Source organism: Telmatherina bonti, assembly GCF_933228915.1.
Source record: "Telmatherina bonti genome assembly, chromosome: 16".
Taxonomy (NCBI): domain Eukaryota; kingdom Metazoa; phylum Chordata; class Actinopteri; order Atheriniformes; family Telmatherinidae; genus Telmatherina; species Telmatherina bonti.
The window spans coordinates 14,208,085-14,232,064 of record NC_136614.1 but is presented as its reverse complement, the minus strand read 5'-3'; the positions used below and the strand labels follow the sequence as shown (position 1 = coordinate 14,232,064).

Here is a 23,980-nt window from a genome sequence, read left to right as displayed (position 1 = left end):
GTGTTTTGCGTACAGGAGGAGAGCCGCAGATCCACTTCGGAGCATCTCTGAGCGGACAACGGGAAGATGCGGACCGCGGTGTGGAGCGCTGCTGCCGGGTGTGGACTGTCAGAACGAGGAGACAGTGATGAATGAACTGATTTGTGTTTTTACTGTTGGAGCTTTCGGATTTTATTCTTCCATCGAGTGAATCTGGACCGGGTTGGACTGCAATGGAGCGTCGATCCAAAGCGTGAGAGGTGCTGACGGTCTGTCTGTTTGTGGGCTGATATTACAGACAATAAGCAAAGGAAATCAGTGGCGGCTCCTCGTTTGTACTGACAGATATCTATGTCTGTAATATTAGGTGCTGCAGCCATTTTTCATTATGATATAACCAAGAAGCCATACCAAATGTGTTATTAATTAATTAGAAAGACAACTGGAAAATTAGCTAATTGAAGGCCTCCTGCAGGCTGCTGATCTGTTTCTATTTAGATCAGATACACTGTGTTTTTATTTGCTTTTTTTTTTATTATTATCATTGCATTAGACAGAAGTCAATCATGTCAAAGAATAAGAGCAGTGAGTCAGTGAAGGTTGTAGTTCGATGTCGTCCTTTGAACAGGAAAGAGGATACCAATGGCCCTGCAGGAGGAATTGTGCAGATGGATTTGGGGCTCGGACAGGTGATCCTCAGAAACCCTCGTGCACCACCAAGCGAGCCCCAGAAAACGTTCACGTTTGATGCAGTCTATGATGCAAACTCCAAACAGAGAGACCTTTATGATGAGAGTGTGCGGCCACTGATAGATTCGGCACTGGCAGGGTTCAACGGCACCATCTTTGCTTATGGGCAGACTGGAACTGGGAAGACGTACACCATGCAGGGGGCATGGCTGGACCCAGAGAAACGAGGCGTAATTCCCAACGCTTTCGACCACATCTTCACACACATCTCCCGCTCCCAGTCTGACAAACAGTACCTGGTTCGGGCATCCTACCTGGAGATCTATAGGGAAGAGATTCGCGATCTTCTCAATCCCAACCCAGGCAGCACCAGAGGTCTGGAGCTCAGAGAGAGTCCAGACACTGGGGTGTATGTCCAGGATCTCACATCATGTGTCTGCAAAAGCATCAAAGAGATTGAGGAGTTGATGAATGTGGGCAATCAGGCAAGGGCAGTTGGAGCAACAGACATGAATGAACATTCATCCAGGTCCCATGCCTTGTTTTTGATAACAGTAGAGTGCAGCCAGCCCGGACCAGATGGGAGGAAACATATTCGAGTGGGGCGCCTTAACCTGGTGGACCTGGCAGGCAGTGAACGCCAAACAAAGACTGGTGTCCAGGGCAAACGCCTGAAAGAAGCTGCCAAGATCAACCTTTCTCTATCAGCTTTGGGGAATGTGATTTCGGCATTAGCAGATGGGCGCAGTGGCCATGTGCCATACCGGGACTCAAAGCTGACCCGGTTGCTTCAGGACTCTTTGGGTGGGAACGCTAAAACTGTCATGGTGGCCACGCTTGGCCCGGCATCCCAGCACTATGACGAGACCCTCACAACCCTCCGGTACGCCAACCGTGCCAAGAACATCCAGAATCAGCCCAGAGTCAACGAAGATCCCAAAGATGCTCTGCTGCGTGAGTTCCAGAGGGAGATTGCTCGTCTCAGGGCCCAGCTCAACCACAGGAAGTGGAGGAGCAAACAGAAGAAGGAGCAGATGGACGACGAGGACTGGGAAAGAGATGAAGACGAAGAGACAGAGTGCGAGGAAGAGGAGGTGGAGAAAGAAGCGGAGGACTATGTGAAGTTGGAGGAACAGCGGTTGGAAAGGGAGAAGGAGGCCATCAGAGAGGATCAATTCCTGTTGGCTGAAGAGAAGCAGAGGCTTCTGGGAGAGAAGGAGAAGATGATGGGCGATCTGAGGAAGGAGCAGGAGGCTGCAGAGCAACTAACAGCCAAGTACAAGGTGAGTCCAGTCAAACACAAATGAAAAGTATGGTATTGCACTCAGAGTATACATGCAAAGAGTATGGCTTTAAGTGAATAATTGCAAACAAATGCAGTTAAAATAATCATCATACTCACTTTTTCCAAAGATGGCTGCACCTCCTATTAGTAAAAACTGTCAGAAATTCATGTCCAAATGCCAAAACCACACCAGTTTGGTCTTCTAGTATCACCAGAAACTAAATGGAATAAAACAAGTCAAACATACCGCAAAGACCTCGTCCAATTGTCTGCCATGCCTTTGCTGTGGGAGTGGCTTCCACAATATTTGCGTATTCCCTTGTGGAAGGAGACAGGAAGAGTCAGTGAAAAAATATTTTAAAGAAATTTAAACTAACTTGTTTAAAATCATGGTTTGTTTGTTTATTTGTATTGGGACAATATTCATATTAGCAAACAGTGTATTTACAGCCTAAGCTAATTTACTGAACCTTTCTCCAGCTACACCGAGCAGCCGATAACAATAACCGGCTTGCCAGATCTTCCCAAAAAGCCAGTTACTGGATTGGTTTATAAGGATCTTTACAAACATGTAAAGTATATCTGGCTGTGTGCCTACATCCACTCTCAGCGGAAAGAAGCATTAATCTCCCACGGATCTTGCAAATGAAAGAGAAAATGCAACTAAACTGAGTAGTCTTGTATTGTGACCATAGACTGTGTACAAAGAGATGGACGGAGCCTCCATGACGTCACCCGTAGGTTTCTGAAGAACTGAATTGAAGCTCGGTGGGCAGTTCCTACCGTCGCCATGTTGGCAGCGTCATGTTCGTTGTCTCGCCCGGAAAATACAAAGATGGGCAAAGAGGTGGAGCTGAGAGGGGAGCCGTGAGTGTCATGGCGGATGATTGACATTGAGCGAATTCAGAGGTTTCTGTAGCTAAAAGCTAACCAAGCTAACCCCGAGACAATGGGAGCTAACCAGCTAACGAAGGTAAGCTGGTTACCAGTATTTTCCAGTATTTTCGGTGATACTTCGTGTGTTTTAGTAGAAATGAAATAACCTCACTTTTTAAGCGGGCTAAAGCTAAGTCACGTTGTTAAACGGATAAAAACCACGGCTGTTCTATGTTCTTCTGACTTGAAGCCAGAGATCGGTACCTGACAATCAAAATGACACGCCCCTAAATGTGCCGAACTTCGAGATTAAATCACTTTTAAACGGGCGAGTTAGAAAAAAATTCACTCCCCCCCACAGTTGTCATGAAGGTAAACCTGACCTATTAACGGAAAATGGATTTTTGAACCAGGCTGTAAACATGTTTATTTCTGCCGTGAAGTTGGTCTTTTTAACATGGGAGTCTATGGGGATTTGCTCTGTTTTGCAGCCCCTAGCGAATGAAGTGGGAACTGCAGTTTTATGCACTTCCACATAGGCTTCACTTTTTACCGCCGGAGTTTGCCGCTTGATTGTAACACAAAGTCATGTCATCTGCTAACAAGCTAATGTTCCCCTCGCTTTTATGTTGCCACCAAGAAGAGGTCGTTTTGAAAAAAGTTGCATTGGTTTTTTTTTGGCAAAAATAAAATATCGCTTGTAAATCATATTGTTCTGGAGGGCTAAGATAAGATCTCCTGTATATTTCCGTCTCACTGTTTACCTGAAGAACCCTCTGACTGAACACACTGTTTCTTCTTTAGCATCTTATGTAAAGTGTGTGAAGAATTTTCTATCATGTTTAGCAGCTTATGCAGATTTTTTTCCCTGCACAATCAGCTCCAGGAGTTGTAGGTCAATCTCCAACACAGAGAAAGCCTTCTTTTAGTTCATTTACATCTGATGCCCCAAGAAACGGCTGCAAAGCAGATTGCCGTTACCACAACGGATTTGTAGAAGATATGCACCAATGCTGGCACAGACGTTGAAGGATCGCATCTTCCTTAAGAAGTAGTCCGTGTTGCCTTCTCTTGTAGACAGAGTTTCTAACTTTAACCTTTCCAAGTGGGTGCAAAAAGTCAGGAATCATGAATGAGAGTAAAGACGGACATATATTTTGCTGACATTTATGTCACATTGCTAAATCATGCTCAGGTCATTTTAACTATTTTCTTCTATTTATATCTCAGAGACTGTCATGAGTTTTTCTCCAACTCTCCTAAGAACCACAAATGACCTAACAATAGTTCTCATAGTGGAGCTTCTCATGAACTGAATTTCATTAAAAAAAAAAAAAAAAATCAGAGTAGCATACTATTATCTGTAATTTCCCACCTGCTGCCCTTTATCCACAGCCTGTGATTGTTGTTGCTTAATATGTCAGCCTCTCTCTGTCATATTCCCGCTCCCCATCCAGAGATCACAGACTGACTCAGAGCTGCATTAATTACTCGCCCTGATTCATGGGCATATCAGTCGATAAGCCGCTCATGCAGAATGACTGAGTGACCGCACTCTATGTACCATATCTGCAGCCGGGACTATCCACACAAGACACTGCTGGATCAGTTTACTGAACAGCTCTGATGTGAGGAGATGAGAGGGGGGAAGTGATATTTTAGAGGGGGGGGGGGGGGGGGGGTGTAAGGATGTAAGATGTGTAAGATGTAAGGTGTAAGATGATGTGGGTTTGTATTTTCGGTGATACTTCATGTGTTTTAGTAGAAATGAAATAACCTCACTTTTTTTTTTTTTTTTTTTTTTTTGCTGCTATTTCCACTTTGTCTCAAATCCCATCGGAGAGCTTTTGGCAGTTTCCAGAGCAGCAATGGATGCATTTAGCTTTGTAAGAACGTTGTGTGTAGGTGGAGTGAGTGGTAGCAACAGGAAACATGTAACAACACACATACAGCCAAGGTATTTTTCTGCTGTCAGCCAACTGTCTGTATGTTTATAGATTTTAACCATTCAAAACTGTGGAAACAGCTGAAATCAATATCAGGTCCACTTTACTGTATATCGGCTGCTGTGAAGCCCTCAAACACAAAGATAAACATTTATTTACTAATTTATTAGTTTAATTAGTTTTTTAAAACTTAAAAGGCATCACACTCTGGATGCAATCAAGTCCATAAACACATGGATGGAGCCTCAAATGTAGTGTTCAATAATGTAATTATGGCCAAAAACTTTAGCATTTTGTCCATTTTAAAATGAAAGCCAATAAAATCATAACTTACAAAATTAAATGAAAATTTTGAACCAATGAAATATATTTTTAGTTATTTAGTTAGTTATTGGCCGAATTGTATATATATATATATATGTATATATATATGTGTATATATATATATATATATATATATATATATATATATATATATATATATATATATATATATATATATATATATATATATATATATATGTATATATATATATATATATATATATATATATATATATATATATATATATATATATATATATATATATATATATGTATATATATATATAATTTTATTTCATAGGTTAATAGGTTCCATGCCAGATGTTTCCACCTGGGACCAGCTGGAGATTTTCCTGTATGTCTCTGACCTTGTGATGGGGACAACAGGGCTTCAAATATTTTATTTTATTGTTCTGTCAAGTGTCTTATAACAAGTCTCATAGTTGTGCTTGGTAATTTGGGTCTCACAGTTGTGGGTCTGTGGACTTTATTTACACATTTCAAGGACCCAGTTCCATGAAAACAAAAGGTTTGAACCCCTAAACCTCCCTATAAAAAGTACAGAAGGTTTATTTTTCCATTTAAGAGCCTAAATCCAGTCATTATGGACTTGGTTTCTATAATTTGACACTTTCTCCTTGTGAGTGACAGTCTAAGTTGTGGTAAAGTCTCTTGTCTCAGAGCTAATCCTTATTCTGTGCCCTTCGGACCAAATGCTTTCAACTAGTCTCCATGAAGCTGCTCATATGTCTTCCTCTCACGTTGCTCCCAAAGGACCACAGCATTAATACATTTTCGTGCAAATCTGTATAAAATCTTTATAGGCTCTGTGGCTCTCTGGGAGTTTGACTGGGTGTCTGCTGAGCGATGAGAATCAGCAACTGCCCCCGAGGTGGAAGATGATTACTGAGAAGAAGTATTTCCTGCCTTTGATGCATTAGTCCTTCTCGGTTGGTTTAAGAGGAAACTTCCTGCATTAGTCAGAGCTCTGTTTGTTGAGCAAAGTGCAGATTAGCCTGTTTCACTCTGTTTCAGGATGTAGATGTATTTAATATAAGTGTGATGATTGCTACAGCTTCATGGATCATGCTGATCTGTGCCACAAAGCTCCAACCTTGACAAAAATAACTCAAATTAATGCAGGTAAACACATTTAAAATAAAGTTACAAATAAATCAAATGACATGTCAATAAGCCCCTATTTATGGAAAACAATGAAAATATTTAAGCTTTTTTCCAAGGATGAATAATAAACACTCCGATCAAAAGCATTTTGGATGCTGCATATCCTCACTGTCCAGCTTTGAAGACATTTTTTTTTACACCAAAACCAGCATGTGCACCCACTTACATGGTATTGACTCTTCCTATCTCCAGAAACTGGCTTCCCTCAGTGTGCTTTTTGCACAACACTGTAAACTACTACAGGAGGAAGGGATGGCATTCAGTCAGCCTACAGCCTTTGCTGGATCAAAATTTCCAAACAAACTAGGACTTTATGAGAATGATAAGTCATTGAAATTAACTGCTTATGTCTGCTTCCATCTGAAAGACTAATAGACTCCATCGCCCGAAAACTATCTATGCAACCCTGCATGCATCTCACTCAGCAAAAATGTGAATATCTACAGTATATGGGTGTTAAATCCACAGCAGATTAGCGCTATAATCAATCAATTCTTGCATCTTCTACCCACTGTAGCACAAGTATGTTACTAAAAGGAAAATAAGCCATGCTGATTGTTGCGGCCCTCAGCACCTTCAGGTAAAATTCAGCTGATGGACCTGGGTGTTGTTTCCATCAGTGCCAGTCAGGGTCAGATTAATATCACACCATTGTTGTAGAGTCTTCTGTCAAACACTTTCCTGTTGTTGGCAAAAAGCAGATATTAGTGTTTTATATTAATATATAAATGGAAATTTAAAAGATAATCACTGTTTAGTTGTCTTATGTGAAGTTAAAACAAAGAATTGGCCATCTAACCAGTTTGCTTGTTTCCAGTTCCAGCTCTCTGGTCCAGCTTCTGTCTGATTGGTGGAGACTGATAAAAACCCACCAATCAGAGAACATTTTCTGATGGTTAGATATTATTTCCTCTTCTCTAGTGACCAGTGACAGAAAGGTTTCTGGGCAGAGAGACTCTGAAGTGAGAGGTTGAACTGAGCTCAGAAATAGAAAATTACATTAACCATCAGATTGTAACGTAGTCGAGTCCCTCACTGTTTCTCTCTCTGCCTTGTTCACGCTCAAACATAAGTAGGTCAGAACGGTCCCTGTTGGGCTGTGACGGGTCATCTGTTGGTTCTGTGGGGTGCTGTTTCTGAACCGGCCTCCAAGGTGCGGCGGTCCATCTGTGCATTGTGTTGGTGCAACTGTTGTCGAGCTGCTGTTTGCTCTGCTGGGTTACGATTACGAGCACGTAAATTCACAACATCACAGGTTTAGATCTCACTGTGTGACCTCCTGTCTGAATCACCGTCTTGTTTTCACCGTTTATATTCTTGTGACTACGTGAGAAAGTGCTGAGGGAGATGAGAGTACAGCTGGACTGACAGAAAGGTTCTGCATGTCAACAGATGTGTGAAAATCGTCCTAATGGCACGAAAAGCAGGAGGAAAAAGCTATTCTTATGTCAGCAGTGATGAACGTGTACACTGCAGATACACTGGATTTACTTAAAGGAAGACAAGAAACATACTTGTTTGACCAAAAAAGAAAAAAATATACATGACTTGCCGATTTTGTAAAAGATTTCTGTGATATATTAATGGTGTTTTTGCAGCGTCTACATTTCAGCAGAAAAGATGGAAAAATTCTTCTTTCTGATGTTTGGAAAATTATTTCCTCTTAGTTGCGTAATTTTACCATTCCATTAACCCCTCCATTAACCCCTCCAGACCTGACCCTCTTTAAAAAAACTCATATAAAGTCTAAGAATAAAAAGATAATTAGTATTAAATTAGTTTTAATCATGTTAATCAATCTTTTTAATCATTTATTGTGTCTATAGACAATGACAACATGATGTAAAATACACTTTTGTGTCTCATGCAAACATTGCATACAGTGTGAGCGGGCCACACACATCATCACCTGTTATTCCTTCCACATATGGCCAGGAGGCACCTTTCTTCACCTCCTTGTGGTTTCAGTCAAGTGTCACTGTCCTTTTGATCTGTAATATAAAAACAGCAACCCAGAGCACATGTCACCCTGTATAAGGTTTAAATCCAATTAAAGAAATAACATTTTCCCAAGAAAAATGAATAAAAAAAATAAAATAGAAATTTCTAAATAACAAGAAATCCAAGCAGAAGAAAATACTTTTATTGGTTTGAACTAAAAAACAGCTACAGTAGATGTAATGGTATATAATACAAAGCACTGAGGCAGGAGTCCTTCATGTTGCTTGTTGTCCACCTGGTCTGTTAACAAGACCTCGCTGAAGAAGGAGGCCTCTCCTGGCCTAATACTTGGGTCTAATAACAACCAATCAACATTACCATTCCATTTAATGGAATGGTAATGTTGGACGTATGTGGATAAGATTAAACATATTTATTTGTTTTTGTGGGTACACAAGTCTTATTGGTTTGTGGGTGGTAATCACAAACAGTTATCAGTGCATACGTTTACTACAAATAAGGAAAGTGAGTCTCCATCCATATCAATTTACCAGTATGTAAGTTATATTACCCTGCGATGGACTGGCGAGCTGTCAAGGGTGTACCCCACCTTTCACCTGAAGACTGCTGGAATGGGCTCCAGCTTCCCTGTGACCCTTTATCCCTCTATGTTGGTCAGAGAGATTCACATCTTAGCTTGAATGAAAACTGAAACCCCCCCCCCTTTAAAATGATACCAAAGACAATATTGTTAAACACTGACAGGTGTCCGATACCAAAGTGTGACCAGGATATGCACCAGAGTTTACATGTAATTTTCTTATAAGTGTCGGGTAACTTCATGAGCTGATAATAATGACACAGCTGCCAGTTAGAAAGGGTTATCATACCAAAATATCATCTACAGACATGGATCTTTTTAAAAATCATAAGCAAGTTTCGTCACCTTGAGTGGTACCGATATCTGGTCTGGCCCATGGACTATAAGTGGTTTCAGAAAATGAATGAATGAGTTATATTAATTTCATTTATATTTGTTGTCATTTCCCTTTATCCATTCATCATCCTAACCACTTAGTCCGATGAAGGGTTGCGGGGACGTCGGCTCCTATCCCAGCAGTCTTTGGGCGAAAGGCGGGGTACACCCTGGACAGCTCGCCAGTCCATCGGAGGGCTCATTCCTCTTTAATGTTTCTTTAAAACATGGAAATTTCAGATTCACAGATTTGAAGTCATCGGTACTCTTAATTATCTCCACTTGTTATTTAAGCTGATATCACACAGTTGCATCTCAGTACAGCTGCTGTTCAGAGCTTCACGTTGAGCAGCAGCTTCTCATCAAGAGCTTCTTCTGTCCAACCCTCCTCTGGACTATTCTTAGATCCACTTTTCTGGGTCAAAACTGTAACATCTCCCTGACTCCCTACTGTACCTCTCATTAGACTTCATCATTCTGCCATTCATCTTAAAATGTCTTAAATGACTCTGGCCTAAAGATGTTTTCCTTTTGTAAAACATAAATTGGTTTTATATTCTCAGAAGAAACAGCCTCCTCTTCTTTGGCTTCTCTGGAAGAAAGCCTGTCCCATCAGCTCTTTCAGCTTCTATTTGACTGTTTTTGGTCTTAAACCGAGGTAAAAATGGTGTCCAGTTTAAAAATATCCTCCCTGCTGCTTTTGAATTAGCAGCAGACTGTAGAAATTTCATTTAGTTTGTGTAAAAAGAATATTTTGTTAGCATAGTACTCCTCTATGAGGGTGAACCTGGTAAGCAACCTCAAAGACTGAAAACTTGTCCCTGGCAAACAGCCCAGTTTAAGTCTGTGTTGGGAAACACGGGGTACTTTCCCACTAGGAAACCTAAAGTAGATATACTTCAGCTGCAAATGGAGGGCAGCTTGAAGCTTTAAGCTGAAATGCCATGCATACCATGAGCTTATAGTTCCCATTCAACATGATTTATTCAAGTCATTATTTAGTTATTAATGTTTTGTGCAGTGAATGGCTCTTTTGTTACAAGCCTGTCTATTGTTATTGGGGGAACTCAGTGTTGACAGGATTACGGTTTTTTTTTTCTATGTCCTTCCAGCACAATACATGAACAGCAACTATGACCATAACCTTATCAAAACACACACTCTTAAACACATACACATACATGTACATACATACAATTGTACAGTTGTGCTCATATGTATTCATCCCCTTTCATTAAAGAAAAGGCTGAATTTACAACAGTCACTCAAATAACTGGAGACTTAAAAAAGGAACAATAACTAAAAATTTGCAAAAATTTAATTTAGTAATATAAGACACTGTTTTTTCATTTAATTGAGTTGAAGAAAGAAAAGAAAAACAAACAAACAAATTGGTCCTGGACAAATTAGAGCACTTTTCTGTTGAACAGTGGGACAAAATACCTGTCAACAGGCGCAGAAGTCTGACTGAGAGGAACAGAAAACACCTGACTGGAGCGGAAACATTAAAGGATGAGTGATGTAGTATGTAATAAATTATCTTTTTTGTTTGCTTTTTAAAAAAAATATTTGTATTGAACCAGAATTAGAAAATAATGTCATGATTTTCATAAAATTTCAATTTATTATGACTTTAGTCAATTTCAGCTTATTTTACAGGCAGCTGTTTGTTTCCTTCTTTAATGAAAGGGTATGAATAAATATGAGCACAATTGTATGTACATTAATGGACAAAAGTCAGGATTCACCCCTTTTTTCTTTATATTTTACCTCCAAGCAGCCAGACTGCTTATTTATTCTTTGGCAGTTTTAAAGGAAAAGGTCTTTCTTAGATTTTCTTTGGACATTTTTCACACTTTCAGTCAAGTTTTTTTTGCACTGATCATTTTTAGAGAAACTTCTTTCTTTCTTTAAAGCCAGTCATCGCTGCCTTATAATTTATTCAAGATATGGAACAAGATTTAACAAAATTTAGGATTTTATCTCCTGGCACATTGATACTATCAGCTTGTTGCATCTACACATCCTTTGTTCCCATGTCTTTAGTTCTTTGTATAAGTCAGACAGGACATAAAACGGTGTTTTTGCATCAACAAGCTGATTCTATTTACTGAAAAGTTGGCATATTTCAGCATGATGAAATGAAACGATGAAAGGAATGAGGAGGCTTAAAAAATCTTAATCTGATGAGCTGTCTGAAAGTGGCAGCTTTAAGAAGCGGGAAAGCAATCCGGCACATATCTGACACAGGACCTGAGAGATGCATATGGACCATATCTCATCAGAAATGGTCAGTATCACAGGTGTCAAACTCCACTCCTCAAGGAGTCCTGCAGGTTTTTGTTGTTTCCATGCTCCAACACACCTGACAAATTTATAAATAGAAGAAGCTGATGGATCCATATGATTTGAATCAGCTGTGTTGGTAGGGGGAAACAACAAAAACCTGCTGGATACTGGCCCTCGAGGACTGGAGTTTGACACCCCTGGTCTACATGGAAGGGTGACTGACAAGAAGATATTCCCAAAGAAGGGATACGGGGATAGAAGCCTGAAGTTTGCATCATCACACAAGAACTAGATTGAAAATCAGTGACTATAAGTCTGATGGAATGATTAATCTTCCCCAGAGCCTGAACCTCAACATTACTGTAGCGGTGTGGGGTCGTCGAGATAGAAAGAAGAATCAAAAACAGCTAAGATCCCAAAAAAACTTTGGAAGATCCTTCTAGATGTCTGGAGAACTATTCCTTAAAGACAAATTATGTAACTTTCTGAACTTAAAACTATTTCAGACTTGTTTTATGACACAGTGGCATCTATCGTGCATTTCTGGAGCTGCAGCGATCCGAGGCTGAGAATACACTATACAACTTTTTCATCCAGGACGTTGCAGAGTTTCGCTTCACACGCTGGAAAACAGATATAAAACAAACAGGCTGTTTCTAACACGCATTGTCTCTGACTCAGCAATGAATGTGAAAAGATTAGAAGAGAGAAAGGGACAAATCAGGATGTAAGATCGTCTTTTGCAGGCTGGAGAGAGCTAACAGGTCAGGATAGATGCATGACTTAGCCATCAATATGGGGGGGCACGTCACTGGAAAAAATGAGAAAAGTTTTTCTTTCTTTAAAACAAAAGAAACAATTCAGAAAAGGAATAAATTAACTTTTAAGCTTGCCATAGTTGTACAAACTCTGGTTTTGCTTTACATATTGTATTTTCATGTTTGTTTCCACAAGCTTAAAAACGTAAGATGTGGCTTGAGACCTTTAAACCGGCGTGTTTTTATCAGCTTTCCATGTGTTTAGCATGAAACACACTCGTCACACTCATGCCCAGCTGAATGGATGGAGTAATGCTGCTTCCTGTTTGTATAGCTGCCTTCCTGTGTAATTAGTGAAGGAAAAGGTCTAAATATGCACACAAAAAGGCAGTGTGTGTGTGTGTGTGTGTGTGTGTGTGTGTGTGTGTGTGTGTGTGTGTGTGTGTGTGTGCATTTACAGTTTATCTTGAGTGTGTATGTGTGTTTTTGCATGTGTGGAGGAAGCTGATAACGGCGCTCATCTCTGCTCTCCATCTTTCAGCGTAGCAGGCTGCATCACTGAAATATTAATGGATCGGCTATGAGTGTGTTTTCGTATGTGTGCGCGTGTCGTGTGTAAAGTCAGTATCTTTGTTCACCTGAGGTCACTGGTTTCTTGAACGATACACACTTTCTTCTTCAGTGCAAACAGAGGGAGGCAGAGAATTATGTGTACATACACATAAATGATTAATTACATGTTTTTAATTTTATTGTTTGCTTTTTCATTTTGGCTTCATTAAACTTAGAAAATTGAATAATGAGCATCACACAAGATGTGTTTTGACAACAAGCCAAGCAAAAACAAAATCCTCTAATCCCCTGATAATAAAACAGTAAAATGTTCTATAAATTACTTAATTAATTAATAGATTAATTACTTGTATAGGAAGAAATTGCTTTGTAAGTAAATGCTAGTAACTACTATATGCGCAAGCATAAATATAAAAAAAAGAACTCATTTGTATTTTTTCTGTGTAGTCTTTAGTTCTTGTTTCCTGTTTTATTTTGTAGTTTTTTCCTGTTTCCTTGTGTATTTGTCCTCTTTTGCTTTCCGTTCGTTAACTCACCTGATTTGATGTCCTCATTTACTTCATCTCTTCCTGATTAGTCCCTCAGTGTATTTCTACTCCTGGTTCTCAATTTCCTTTGTCAGATAATTGTCAGATCCCTTAATGTGAAAATCATCTTAATGTTACTCAAGTGGAGATTTCTGACAGTAAGTCAACCAATTTACTGAAAAAAGCCTTTAATGATGCAGACATCAAACTGCCTTTTGTCAACTAATTATCTTTTGTTTTAATATTTAAATAATAGTTGGAAATGTGTATATATATATATATATATATATATATATATATATATATATATATATATATATATATATATATATATATATATATATATATATATAAAATATTGATTTAAATTTATTCAATGGAAAAGAAAATCTTGTGAAATTGATGTATTTTGCTTTTTCTGGATAAAAAGTTTTAGTCATGCGATGATATGATATGATATGATATGATAAGATATGATATATTGTTTTTAGACTATATCTCCAGTCTTCCTCAGTGGGGGGGCCGCCTGCACTGGGGGCTGCTATTGGTTCTGGCCAGAGTCTCTCTGTCTCATGGAGTGCATCTGCTTGGTCCAGTGGGATCTGTGGCCGTGATTCAGTCCTGTGGGCCTCTTGCTGACCAGTAGCAGGGTGGCCGCTTGGATGGAGGTGTCACGGCCTGGACCGTTGGTGGTACCTGGTGCAGGCAATCCCGTCCGATTGTGTTTCCTGACTTGGGGTCCTCTTTATTCAGCCGCAACTTGTTCTTTTTTTTTTTTTTAAAAGTTTATAGGTTATGTACACAAAGTCTATGGATGTGTAGCCTGCATGTACTTGTATATGTGTGTATGCATGTGTGTATGCATGCATATGTAATAGAAGAATGACGTGGAGGTGGATTTGATTTGATTTAATGTCTGCCCAGATGTTCAGGAGGAATTTTAAAGTCTTCATCTGTTCACGGACAGCTGATCTGTTTTATTCCCCTGGTTGTTAAACAGACCTGGCTTGTCTCTTTCTATGGTACCCTGTAATTTATAAGAGATTCTACTTAGATTTAATCTTTATTTTTTCTTTTTGTCTTTTTGTTTCCTCGGTTATCTGTCTTGACCCTGTCTGCACACTTACTGACTGTTTCTCCTTCTTCATATCTAAGTCTTGCAAGTTGGAGTCCTTTAAAACATGCACTGCTGCCCATTGATCTGGAAGCTAAACACATCAGTACCATGTGTGAATAACTCCCTGCGTGACTGTAATCGTGTCAGATTCAGAACAGATGGTAGGAATTTTTAATTCAACATGAGTTTCATGATCTGTTTGTCAAATGAAGTCAAGTTTCTCAAATAACAAAGACAAAGCTGCACATGTTGAGCAGTTTATTCTGTAAAATGATGCAGACTTTCGCCCAAAGACTGCTGGGATAGGCTCCAGCTCCTCCGCGACCCTGAATTGGATTGAGCTGTTAGGAAAATTAATGAATGAATGAATGATGCAGACTGTTAAATAAGCTTAAAATGTATTGAACTAATATTTCAAGCTGCTGTCACCCACCCCCGCTGAGCCTTTTTACGTGTGCTCAATCATCTCACATGAATGAAACGCGTGTCTCTTCATTTGTGACTTTAATGGTCAAATCTAAATGAACCATGAGGAACATTTGCGGTGAAGTGACCAGTGTCTAAATGACTTAATGACCTCCCTTCATCAGAGAGACGGCTGCTGCTTTAAATGTGTGTTAGAAGATAAATCTGCTGCAGCTTTCCCATGGGAGTCAAACTAGATTTGTCAAAGTGTAACCCAGATGTCAGCGAAGGTTTTACAAAAGTGTAGTTACTATAATTCGATTCAATTCAGATTTTTTAAATTTAAATTGCGATCATCACAATTCTTCAATATTGGTGATTTTTATAGATTAAAAACAAAAAAATGAATAAAACTTTTGCTTTTGCTTGTCATTTTTCTTGATTTCAATTGGGAAAAAAACAACACAGTAGACAGCCTATCATTCTGCTGCTATAATGCCCAAGAAGACCAGTAAAAAGATCAATAAAAACAACAAAAAAAAAAGACAAAAATTTTATAATGGATTATTTTTATTTATTTGAAAATAAAAATCGATTTTGTAACAAAAAAAGAGATTTTAAAATTGTGAAGCAAAAAAATCCCAATATTTTATTTATCAATTTAAATTTCCCAACCCTAGTAGTTAGTTTATTGTCTTATTAGACAAGTTAAATGATAAAACTCAGTAGATAGTGATGCTTTCTATGTAATCTCGCTGTATATACACTCACTAGCCATCTTAGTAGGTCTATCAGACAATCAGATGAAAGCAACTCGATACATTTAAACATCTAAACATGGTTAATATGACTTGAAGTTCAAACTGAGCATCAGAATGAGGAAGAAAGGGGATTTAAGTGAATTTAAATGTGACATAGTTGTTGGTCCGAGTATTTCCGGAGCTGCTGGTCTTGTGGGATTTTAACACACAACCATCTCAAGCGTTTACAGAGAATGATCTGAAGAAGAGAGAATATCCACTGAGAAGCAGTTGTCTGGACCAAAATTTGTTGGTGTGAGAGGTCAGTGAGGAATGGACAGACTAGTATGAGAGGAAAGAAAAGAAACAATAACTCATGTAATCTCTAAACACACAAAACCATGAACCTTGAATCAGCTGATCTACCACAGCAGCTAACTCCTGTCAGCTATGAAATGGAGGCTAGAAAAAGCTTTAAACAGCCAGAATATACTCTGCAGAAAAGAGCCATTAGGATCATTACTGGAAGCAATTACAAAGATTCATCAAATCCATTATTTGTGCAACATAACCTGCTGAAATTTCAGCAAATACCTGACAATAACATTTTACTTTTATTGTTTAAAGCAAATCAAAATCAGTTACCAGACAATATTCAGAAAAGATTTCCAAAGATAGAAATCATTATTCATTTATAAATGTGGGTATTTTCAGAAAACTGTATTTTAGGACAACATTAAAGGAACGATGTGTGTCAGTGAAAGGAGTCAGTTTGTTTTGGACTAACAAGTGAAAGATTTGCCATCAAAAGTCTTGTTTAAAAGGAGAATTAAGAAGGTTTTATTAAAAATATATTATGGTATAATGTGAAAATTAGATATAGTAAAAATGAGATGTTAAAATGGAAATGACAAGAAAATGATGTATGTACCTGATTAAGTTCTGTGGAATTATTTTATCTCTATCTTGTGTAAATTTCTTGGTCTGTTAGGTAAATACTGTAATAATGTTTGGTTTAAAAGGAGGAAGATAACGTAAGACTTTTCTTCTGCTGCTCCTTATTTCAATTTAATTTAAAATGTAATTTAAAGATTTGTTCAGATTTTGATTTTTTGAATGAAATAAAAAGAAATCATACAGATGAACCAAAACTGGACAATAGAGGATGAAAGTTTGCCTGGTCAGCATCAGGTGAGGGCATGGATCCATCCTGCTGGCTCAGACTGCTGGTGGTGTAATAGTGTTGATCGTCTTGGGACACTTTGGGCCCTTAAGCTTAAATAGCACAGCCTACCTGAGTATTGTTGCTGACCATGTCCATCCCTTTACAACCACAGTCTAGCATCTTCTGATGGATACGTCCACCAGGATGATGCACTATGTCACAAAACTCAATGTTTCCTAATTGCTCTCTTGAACATGACAATGAGTTCACTGTCCTCCAACGGCCTCCACAGTCACCAGATCTCAACCCAATGGAGCAGCTTTGGGATGTGCTGGAACAGGAGATAATCATCATGCATGATAATCACGGGGGCATGGTGGTTAGCACTGTGGCCTCACAGCAAGACGGTTGCTGGTTCAATTCTCAGCTGGGGTGGGGTTTGGACAGTGGTCTTTCTGTGTGGAGTTTGCATGTTCTCTCTGTGTATGTGGGGGTTTTCTCCGGCTTCCTCCCACCATCCAAAGACATGCATGTTGATTGGTTAATTGGTTACTCTAAATTGCCTGTAGGCGTGAGTGGTTGTTTTTCTCTGTGTGGCCTTGCGATGGACTGGCGAGCTGTCCAGGGTGTACCCTGCCTTTTACCCAAAGACTGCTGGGATAGGCTCCAGCTTCCCCACGACCCTTAATCGGACTAAGTGGTCAGGATAATGAATGAATGAATGTGCAACCTGCAGCAACCATGATCTTATAATGCTTATATTATATGCTTCATGAAGAATGAAGGTGAAAAACGGTGCGAGCAAGGTGTATTTTAAATATTTATCAATGCATAAATAAAAATAAATTTTTTTAGTCTTGATTCTTTGAGCGCAATTTGCCAAATTTATCATGACTAAAACAGATTTAAATTTGTGTCCATAATCAGCCATGAACCATTGTAGATTTTATTCTCCTTATTGCTGCTTCTTCTTGATGTGTTTGTAAATCAATATTTGACTGACACCAGTAACCAGTAGCATCATCTGAGCTTCACGTAGTTGCTTCCTAAGTGGTTTTTGCATCGATCTGGACAAATGTGAACCTGATTCCCAGAAACACCCTGACCTTTTCCTTCTTTCATCTCTTTAATGTGCCGCATCTCACATCCTTTCTTCCGTCTATCTTCCCTGCAAGCTCTGTGAAGCACACACAAGACCTGTTGTCGTCACATGATATTTATAGCACGCTTGCTCCCAGCAGGCTCTGGCCTCACTGTAATTGGCTGGGTGATGTGGATGAGCCAGCTCAGCATGCAACACTTCCCATTCCCTTCGCTTTCCAAGCAGGAAATGGATCATTCACAGGCAAAAGAATATGAGCATGCACTCTCAGCAAAGTGTAATGTGTTTATAATTGCTTCAAGTGTGTTTCCTCATTGCAGATTCCACCTAAGCACAGCGACATGCATCACTAGCTCTGACCTGGTGTCTGTGTGATATATACTGTAATAATGCAGTTTTCAGTCATTCACAACAGCTTATTACTGTAGGTTAATTATCTGAAAGAGCTCAGTTGATAATAAAAAATACATAAAATCTCCACAAAAACTGATGTAAATCATACATTTAAAATACACTGACACTGATCCTCAAGGACAAAATGCAAACAAAGCGTGGAAGCTGTGGGTTTTTTTTTTGCAGTTTTTGCAGCCAAAGCACAGGTCTTGTTGGAAGTGGTTGCAACTTACTGCACTGATTATGACAAAGGGGCAACATACTGTATGTGTTGTCTTACCCAGCAATGCTCACGGTGCATAAACATTTGTAATACACTATCCTTTCATTTCTTCAGTACAAAGATCCCGATATAACCTGAATAATAAACCTCTCAAATAGTTTTATTTTTCTCCCAGAGGCGGTTGAATAACAAGTTACAGTGAAGAGTTTTTATGTTTTCTAGAAAACCCTGAGGTTACATAAGCTGCTTTAAATAAAGCCTTCGTTCGTTCTGAGTGGGTTAACCCTTTATGGGGCAAGTGACTATTTTAGATCACTTTGTTTCCTTTCGTATTTAGTATGAAACTTCTTTTTTTTTTTCTTAATGTAACAACAGAATGGAGGTCTTGGTACATACCAGGATGATTTTAGGTTAAAATTTCACAGTATTTCATTAAGTGCCCCATAAAGGTTTTTCAGTCTCCAAGGCTTTTGAGGAAAACTGTGATTGAATCTATATTCTTTTAGATCCTACTCTCCTTTAAACACACTACTGCTCATCATCAATGTATGTAAAAAGTGCAACTTTTTCTAATATAGATATAAATTCCCATACATTATGACATTTGAATGACAATTATTATCTTTATCACACTTCTAATGTAAAATATGCACTCAGTCGGTTAGTATTAATAAAGCTGACAAAGAGATGTTGTCATTGGCGTTTTATATGTTGATATTTTCTGTTGGAGCTGCATGGTGACGTAGTGATTGCCATCTTGCAACGCAACAAGAAGACTCCTGGTTCGAACTTCCACAGGAACCTCTCTGTGTGGAGTTGGTGTGTTCTTCCTGTGCATGTGTGGGTTTTCATTGAGCAATTCAGCTTCCTCCCACCGTCCAAAAACGTACATGATGGGTTTACTGGTATTTTAAATCCTCCCTAGGACTGAGTGTGAGCATTCGTAGTCGTTTGTCTGCTGTGGCTCTGAGTCAGGAGCTGCTGCAGAAGAAGACATGATGTCACACCCAGCACGCTGTGTTTCTCACCTCCTCAAGATTGTGACATCTGCCTCACTTCAATGATGTAAAGTCAGATAAGAAGAGACACCAATCAGACTGGGGTCACTTTTAAAAAAACCCACATGCAGAAGGCTACATGTTTAGTTTAGAACCACATATGATTGAGACCGAGGTTAGAAAATCTGTGCTGTCGAGACGCAAGAATCAGATTTTGGTCATATTGCCAAGGAGGATGGCGGTAGGTTTGTCATGGGACGCAGCTAAGACCCATGTTTCTTGTTTACATGAAACCTATATGTGCAAATGAGAGACCAGATTTGGACCACTTTTGCCTGCAGTGTGAACATGGAAATGCTCAGGGATGTCCAACTCAAGTCCTCGAGGGCCACAATCCTGCAGTTGTATACCTGCTCCAACACAACTGACTCAAATGAATCAGTCATTGTGCAGTAATTCATTGGCTTTTGGATCCATATAATGTAAGCCAGCTGCGTTGGAGCAGGATACATGGAATACTTGTTGGACCAAATTTGGACACCCCTGGTCTAAGAGAACCCAGTCTAAACCCCATTTGATCCAGTATTGTCCAACAACTTCTCACTTTGTTGCAGATTAAGGCATAAAAACATACATGTTTTGGTTTAGATATTAATAAATACATATTAACAGGTTGGCATCATGTTGCTTGATACTAAAAAGTTAAATAAATTCTGTCCCCTTGTTAGTGGCATGTTAAAGACAAGTAGATAAACATATTATTGTTACATTTTCACTGTGCTGTTTCTGTTGTGGAGAACTGAGCAACATAATTTTATTGTCAAATATTCCATCAGATCTGTGTTACTACATAATGTCTGACCTACTGCTTGACTATTCAGGATTCTGCCTGATAAGAAACTCTGGCTGCGTCCGAATGTCCACGCTATTACCTACTAATTGGAGCTACACTATATAGTGCACTCATTCTCTTGGTAATTTAAACACAAAGCTGGCTTTTTCCTCCCCGTTACAGATCATGTGACTGTCGCCTGTCACTGCAGCAACGGCGACGCATTGTGTTAAAATTAGCCCAAACTTGTGTGAAAATATTTTATTTCCTTTTATTGTATTTTATTCTTTCTTTCTTTTGTATGTATCCAATAAATAAGGGTAAAGTGAATTATCTATAGTTTTTTGTTTTTTGTCCCTCTTTGACGTTTGTATCACTCGCACCATTTTGAGGTCTATTTTGACCCGTCTAGTGACTGTCGATGCTCATTTTTCAAGATGCATTGTGGGTAATTTTAAGTGCACTACTTTTTTTCTCTCTGGACAATCAGAGACCTCCAGAAAATGGTATAACCACTACATAAGGCACTATGTAGGGAATAGTTGGACATTCAGACTGGTTCATTGTTAAGTTTTAATGTGATAAATGAATATTTAACCGTTATTTACCATCACTAGGAAAATGCTGTTGGCTGAATGCCTTATCTTTGTGAGACACGTTGAGATATGTTGCATTTCTTGTTGCTTACCATTTGTTCTGTTAGCAACACTGCATCACAAGACATCTAAATGATGAATTTCCCAGCACCCTGCTGCAGTTTTCTCATTGTTCTGGCTGCAGCTAAATAGCGTCAGGCTGTAAGCTGCTGGTTCAGCTTTGACCTGTAAAGAAGGCTTTTAAAAGTACCAAAAAAGGTTTAAAGAAAGGTTTATAAAGGCATGAAAGACAAATGTATCTTTTATGTTCTTTTGGAGCACATTAAACATCTTGACTGCTGTGTGTGCGTGTGTGTGTGTGTGTGTGTGTGTGTGTGTGTGTTTATTTGTGCTTTGGGAGCCACATTACATTTAAGAGACTGTTTTAGGTTCATATAGGGGTAGGTTTAGTTTAAACTGCTTGCAATAAATCAGAGAAAAGTCATCTTAGGTGATAAAACGGGAGTTTTATGTGGCTGAAGCCTTGATCTCCCTGGATTCTTGGAAACAGAAAAAATTACTCCAGTAAGTGAGTAAGTGAGTCGAAGGTCATTTGGATTCTTGGCCAAGTCTTTTTTCTTTTCTTTCTCCTTTCCACCCTGCTATTAATAATAGTTTCCTATTAGACCAGCATACATGTAAAGAAATAGTTGAGTTCAATGTTAAAAGATGCTTTTTCTTTTTTTTTTTTTTTTTTTATTGTCAAATGTGTTCTTTTAATTGTCATTTAAAAGAAATCATACTGGAAATCAATCACATGAACCCTTGACTTGGCATTGGATGGGGGCACTAAAGACTGATTTACTTACTATGCTGGAAAGATTTGGTAATTCCACTATGAAGGATGAGATTTGACAAAAAAGAAAGTAGTGAGGAATTTTGGGAAAATGTGCAGTGGGATGTTTCTGTGTTTCTGTGCATTTAGCAATGCTGTATTAAGTCGCTGGAGGAAGTTGTTTGTACATATAACATTGTGCTATGCTAGGCTAAGCTAGCTAAGCTAAACTAAACTCATCACCATCATATTTCAGACAGGCTTTTGCTTTGATTAATTGATTTAATTATGGTACATGAACAATACCCAACAATGTTGTACTTTTTGGGATGTTTTAATTCACAGGTTTTACATATTGGACAGGACCGTTTGCATAATGTAAAGCAACTCTTCAGCATATCTGAAAGCAAGAATACGCAGCTGCATTTTGACTGATCAGACGGCCAATTCAACCAGTTCAGGAGTTAATGAAAGTTTCATACAACACAAGAGGTTGATGTAGCGATATACAGAATTTGAAAAAAATGTGGGTTTTAACAATGAATCAAATAAAAATCCCTCCAAACAGAGCAATTAGTAAGTAAGTAAAGTTTATTTATAAAGCGCTTTTCACAGATAAAAATCACAAAGTGCTGTACATAAAAATGGGTACAATAACACAATCAGCAACAATCAGCAAAAATTAAAATCATCCAAGAATCAACAAAAAACTCTTCTAAACAGTAGAGTCTTTAGCTGCATTTTAAAAGAGTCCACAGAGTCAAGCACACGAAGGGACAGCAATGAACATCTGAATGAGTTTAGTGTAATATGATAGTATTTACTACTAATATGTATTCTGTGGCAGTTTCTGTGTTAAGTGCTGTGAAAGTTTGCATTTAATCATCAACAAGCAGATTGTTATGCAATATGCATGAAGTGGAGGCAAAGATTCTTATATTAATGACACACATGCTTAAACAGCATTATTGTCATGTGAGACTGAAATTCTTCTTTTTCAGTCAGCATTGAGTTGGCATATACCCACTTCTATAAACCCCCTGAGATGCTGCTTATACAATTACAAACATCCCTATATGTGTATCTAGATCAGCAGCTCAGCTAAGGTTACCTATGTTACACTGGTGCAGTTAGCCGTCAGCTGCATTAACTTTAGCCTGAACATAGACATAATAATAATAAAAAAAAATGAATATATGTCTATGAGCCTGTCCCTCACTAGTCTGTGTGCCAGTATTGGTTTGGTCATTTCATAGCTCTTCCTCCCTGAAACTGAAGAGCAGAAATTATGAGACAATGAGCAAATATACAGATGTATTTTTGGAGTACATGTCACTTTTACTGAAACAGTGTTTTTCTGGGCTACTTTTTCGTTTTTTTGTTTTTTTTTCCTGTATTCCCACTTCTTGAGGGACCGCTACACCACTGAATTCAGGGCTGTAGAACATGTCTTTTCCCTGTTATGAATGCAGTGCTCCAATCTTTTTTTAGGACAACATTGAAATGTACAATGAGTTAAATTAAGCTTAAAGCACAGATGATTTAGAGAATTAAACATAAACCATCAGATTTGGGATTTTAATCACCACCTGCTATCAGTCTGCGTCATTAAGGCTTGCATGTATATCACTAATCAGGCTACAGGGGAGAAGAGAGATGCGATGTGCACAAGGGAAAGACCCTGACATAAATCAGCCTTTAATGAAGCTTAAAGAATATGACAGAACACAAAGAGCAGCAAAACTGGGAGTCAAAGACGCACATACCCACATATACACACTGGAGACAAAGACAGCTCGAAACAAAGGGCTTTCTGTGCGGCAGATGCATCCTCTCTGAAGGACTCCACTGTCCTCTGCAGCAGTTTAAATGTGTGTTTTTGTGTTTGCTCTTAAGCAGACAGTGCGGTAAATACTAGGGAATGTATATGCTTTACACAATAGACAGACACACACTTGTCTTTTTGTAGTAAGTCCTGGAACACAGCCATTACTAAAAATACGCTGCCCTTATTTGCTGCCTTTGGGCCCCTTCTTTCTCACTCTCATCCTTCTTCTTCCTCACACTGTCCTCTCACAGTGGATCCAGTGAGAGAATAAGATTTCTCCCTTCAGGACATCGATCTTGTTACAGAAACATGCATGTGTATGATGGTGTGTGTGGTTGTGAGTTAAGGTCTTTGATCTCCCAGGTAGGAGACGCTGCAGAAGCTCGAAGCGAGTTTTCTGCAAGTCTAAGTTTGATAT

The 23,980-nt window shown here is 38.8% G+C and overlaps 1 protein-coding gene across 1 annotated transcript in view; it reads left to right on the top strand.

The window, feature by feature from the left end:
- The first annotated feature begins 499 nt into the window (after positions 1–499).
- Positions 500–23,980, top strand: part of kif3ca (kinesin family member 3Ca) — a 36,249-nt gene continuing 12,768 nt past the window's right edge. The window contains exon 1 of the mRNA XM_079255561.1: positions 500–1,952. Within this exon, the coding sequence (XP_079111687.1) occupies positions 546–1,952 (1,407 nt within the window). The 5' untranslated portion in view covers positions 500–545. The remainder of the gene's footprint in view (positions 1,953–23,980) is intronic.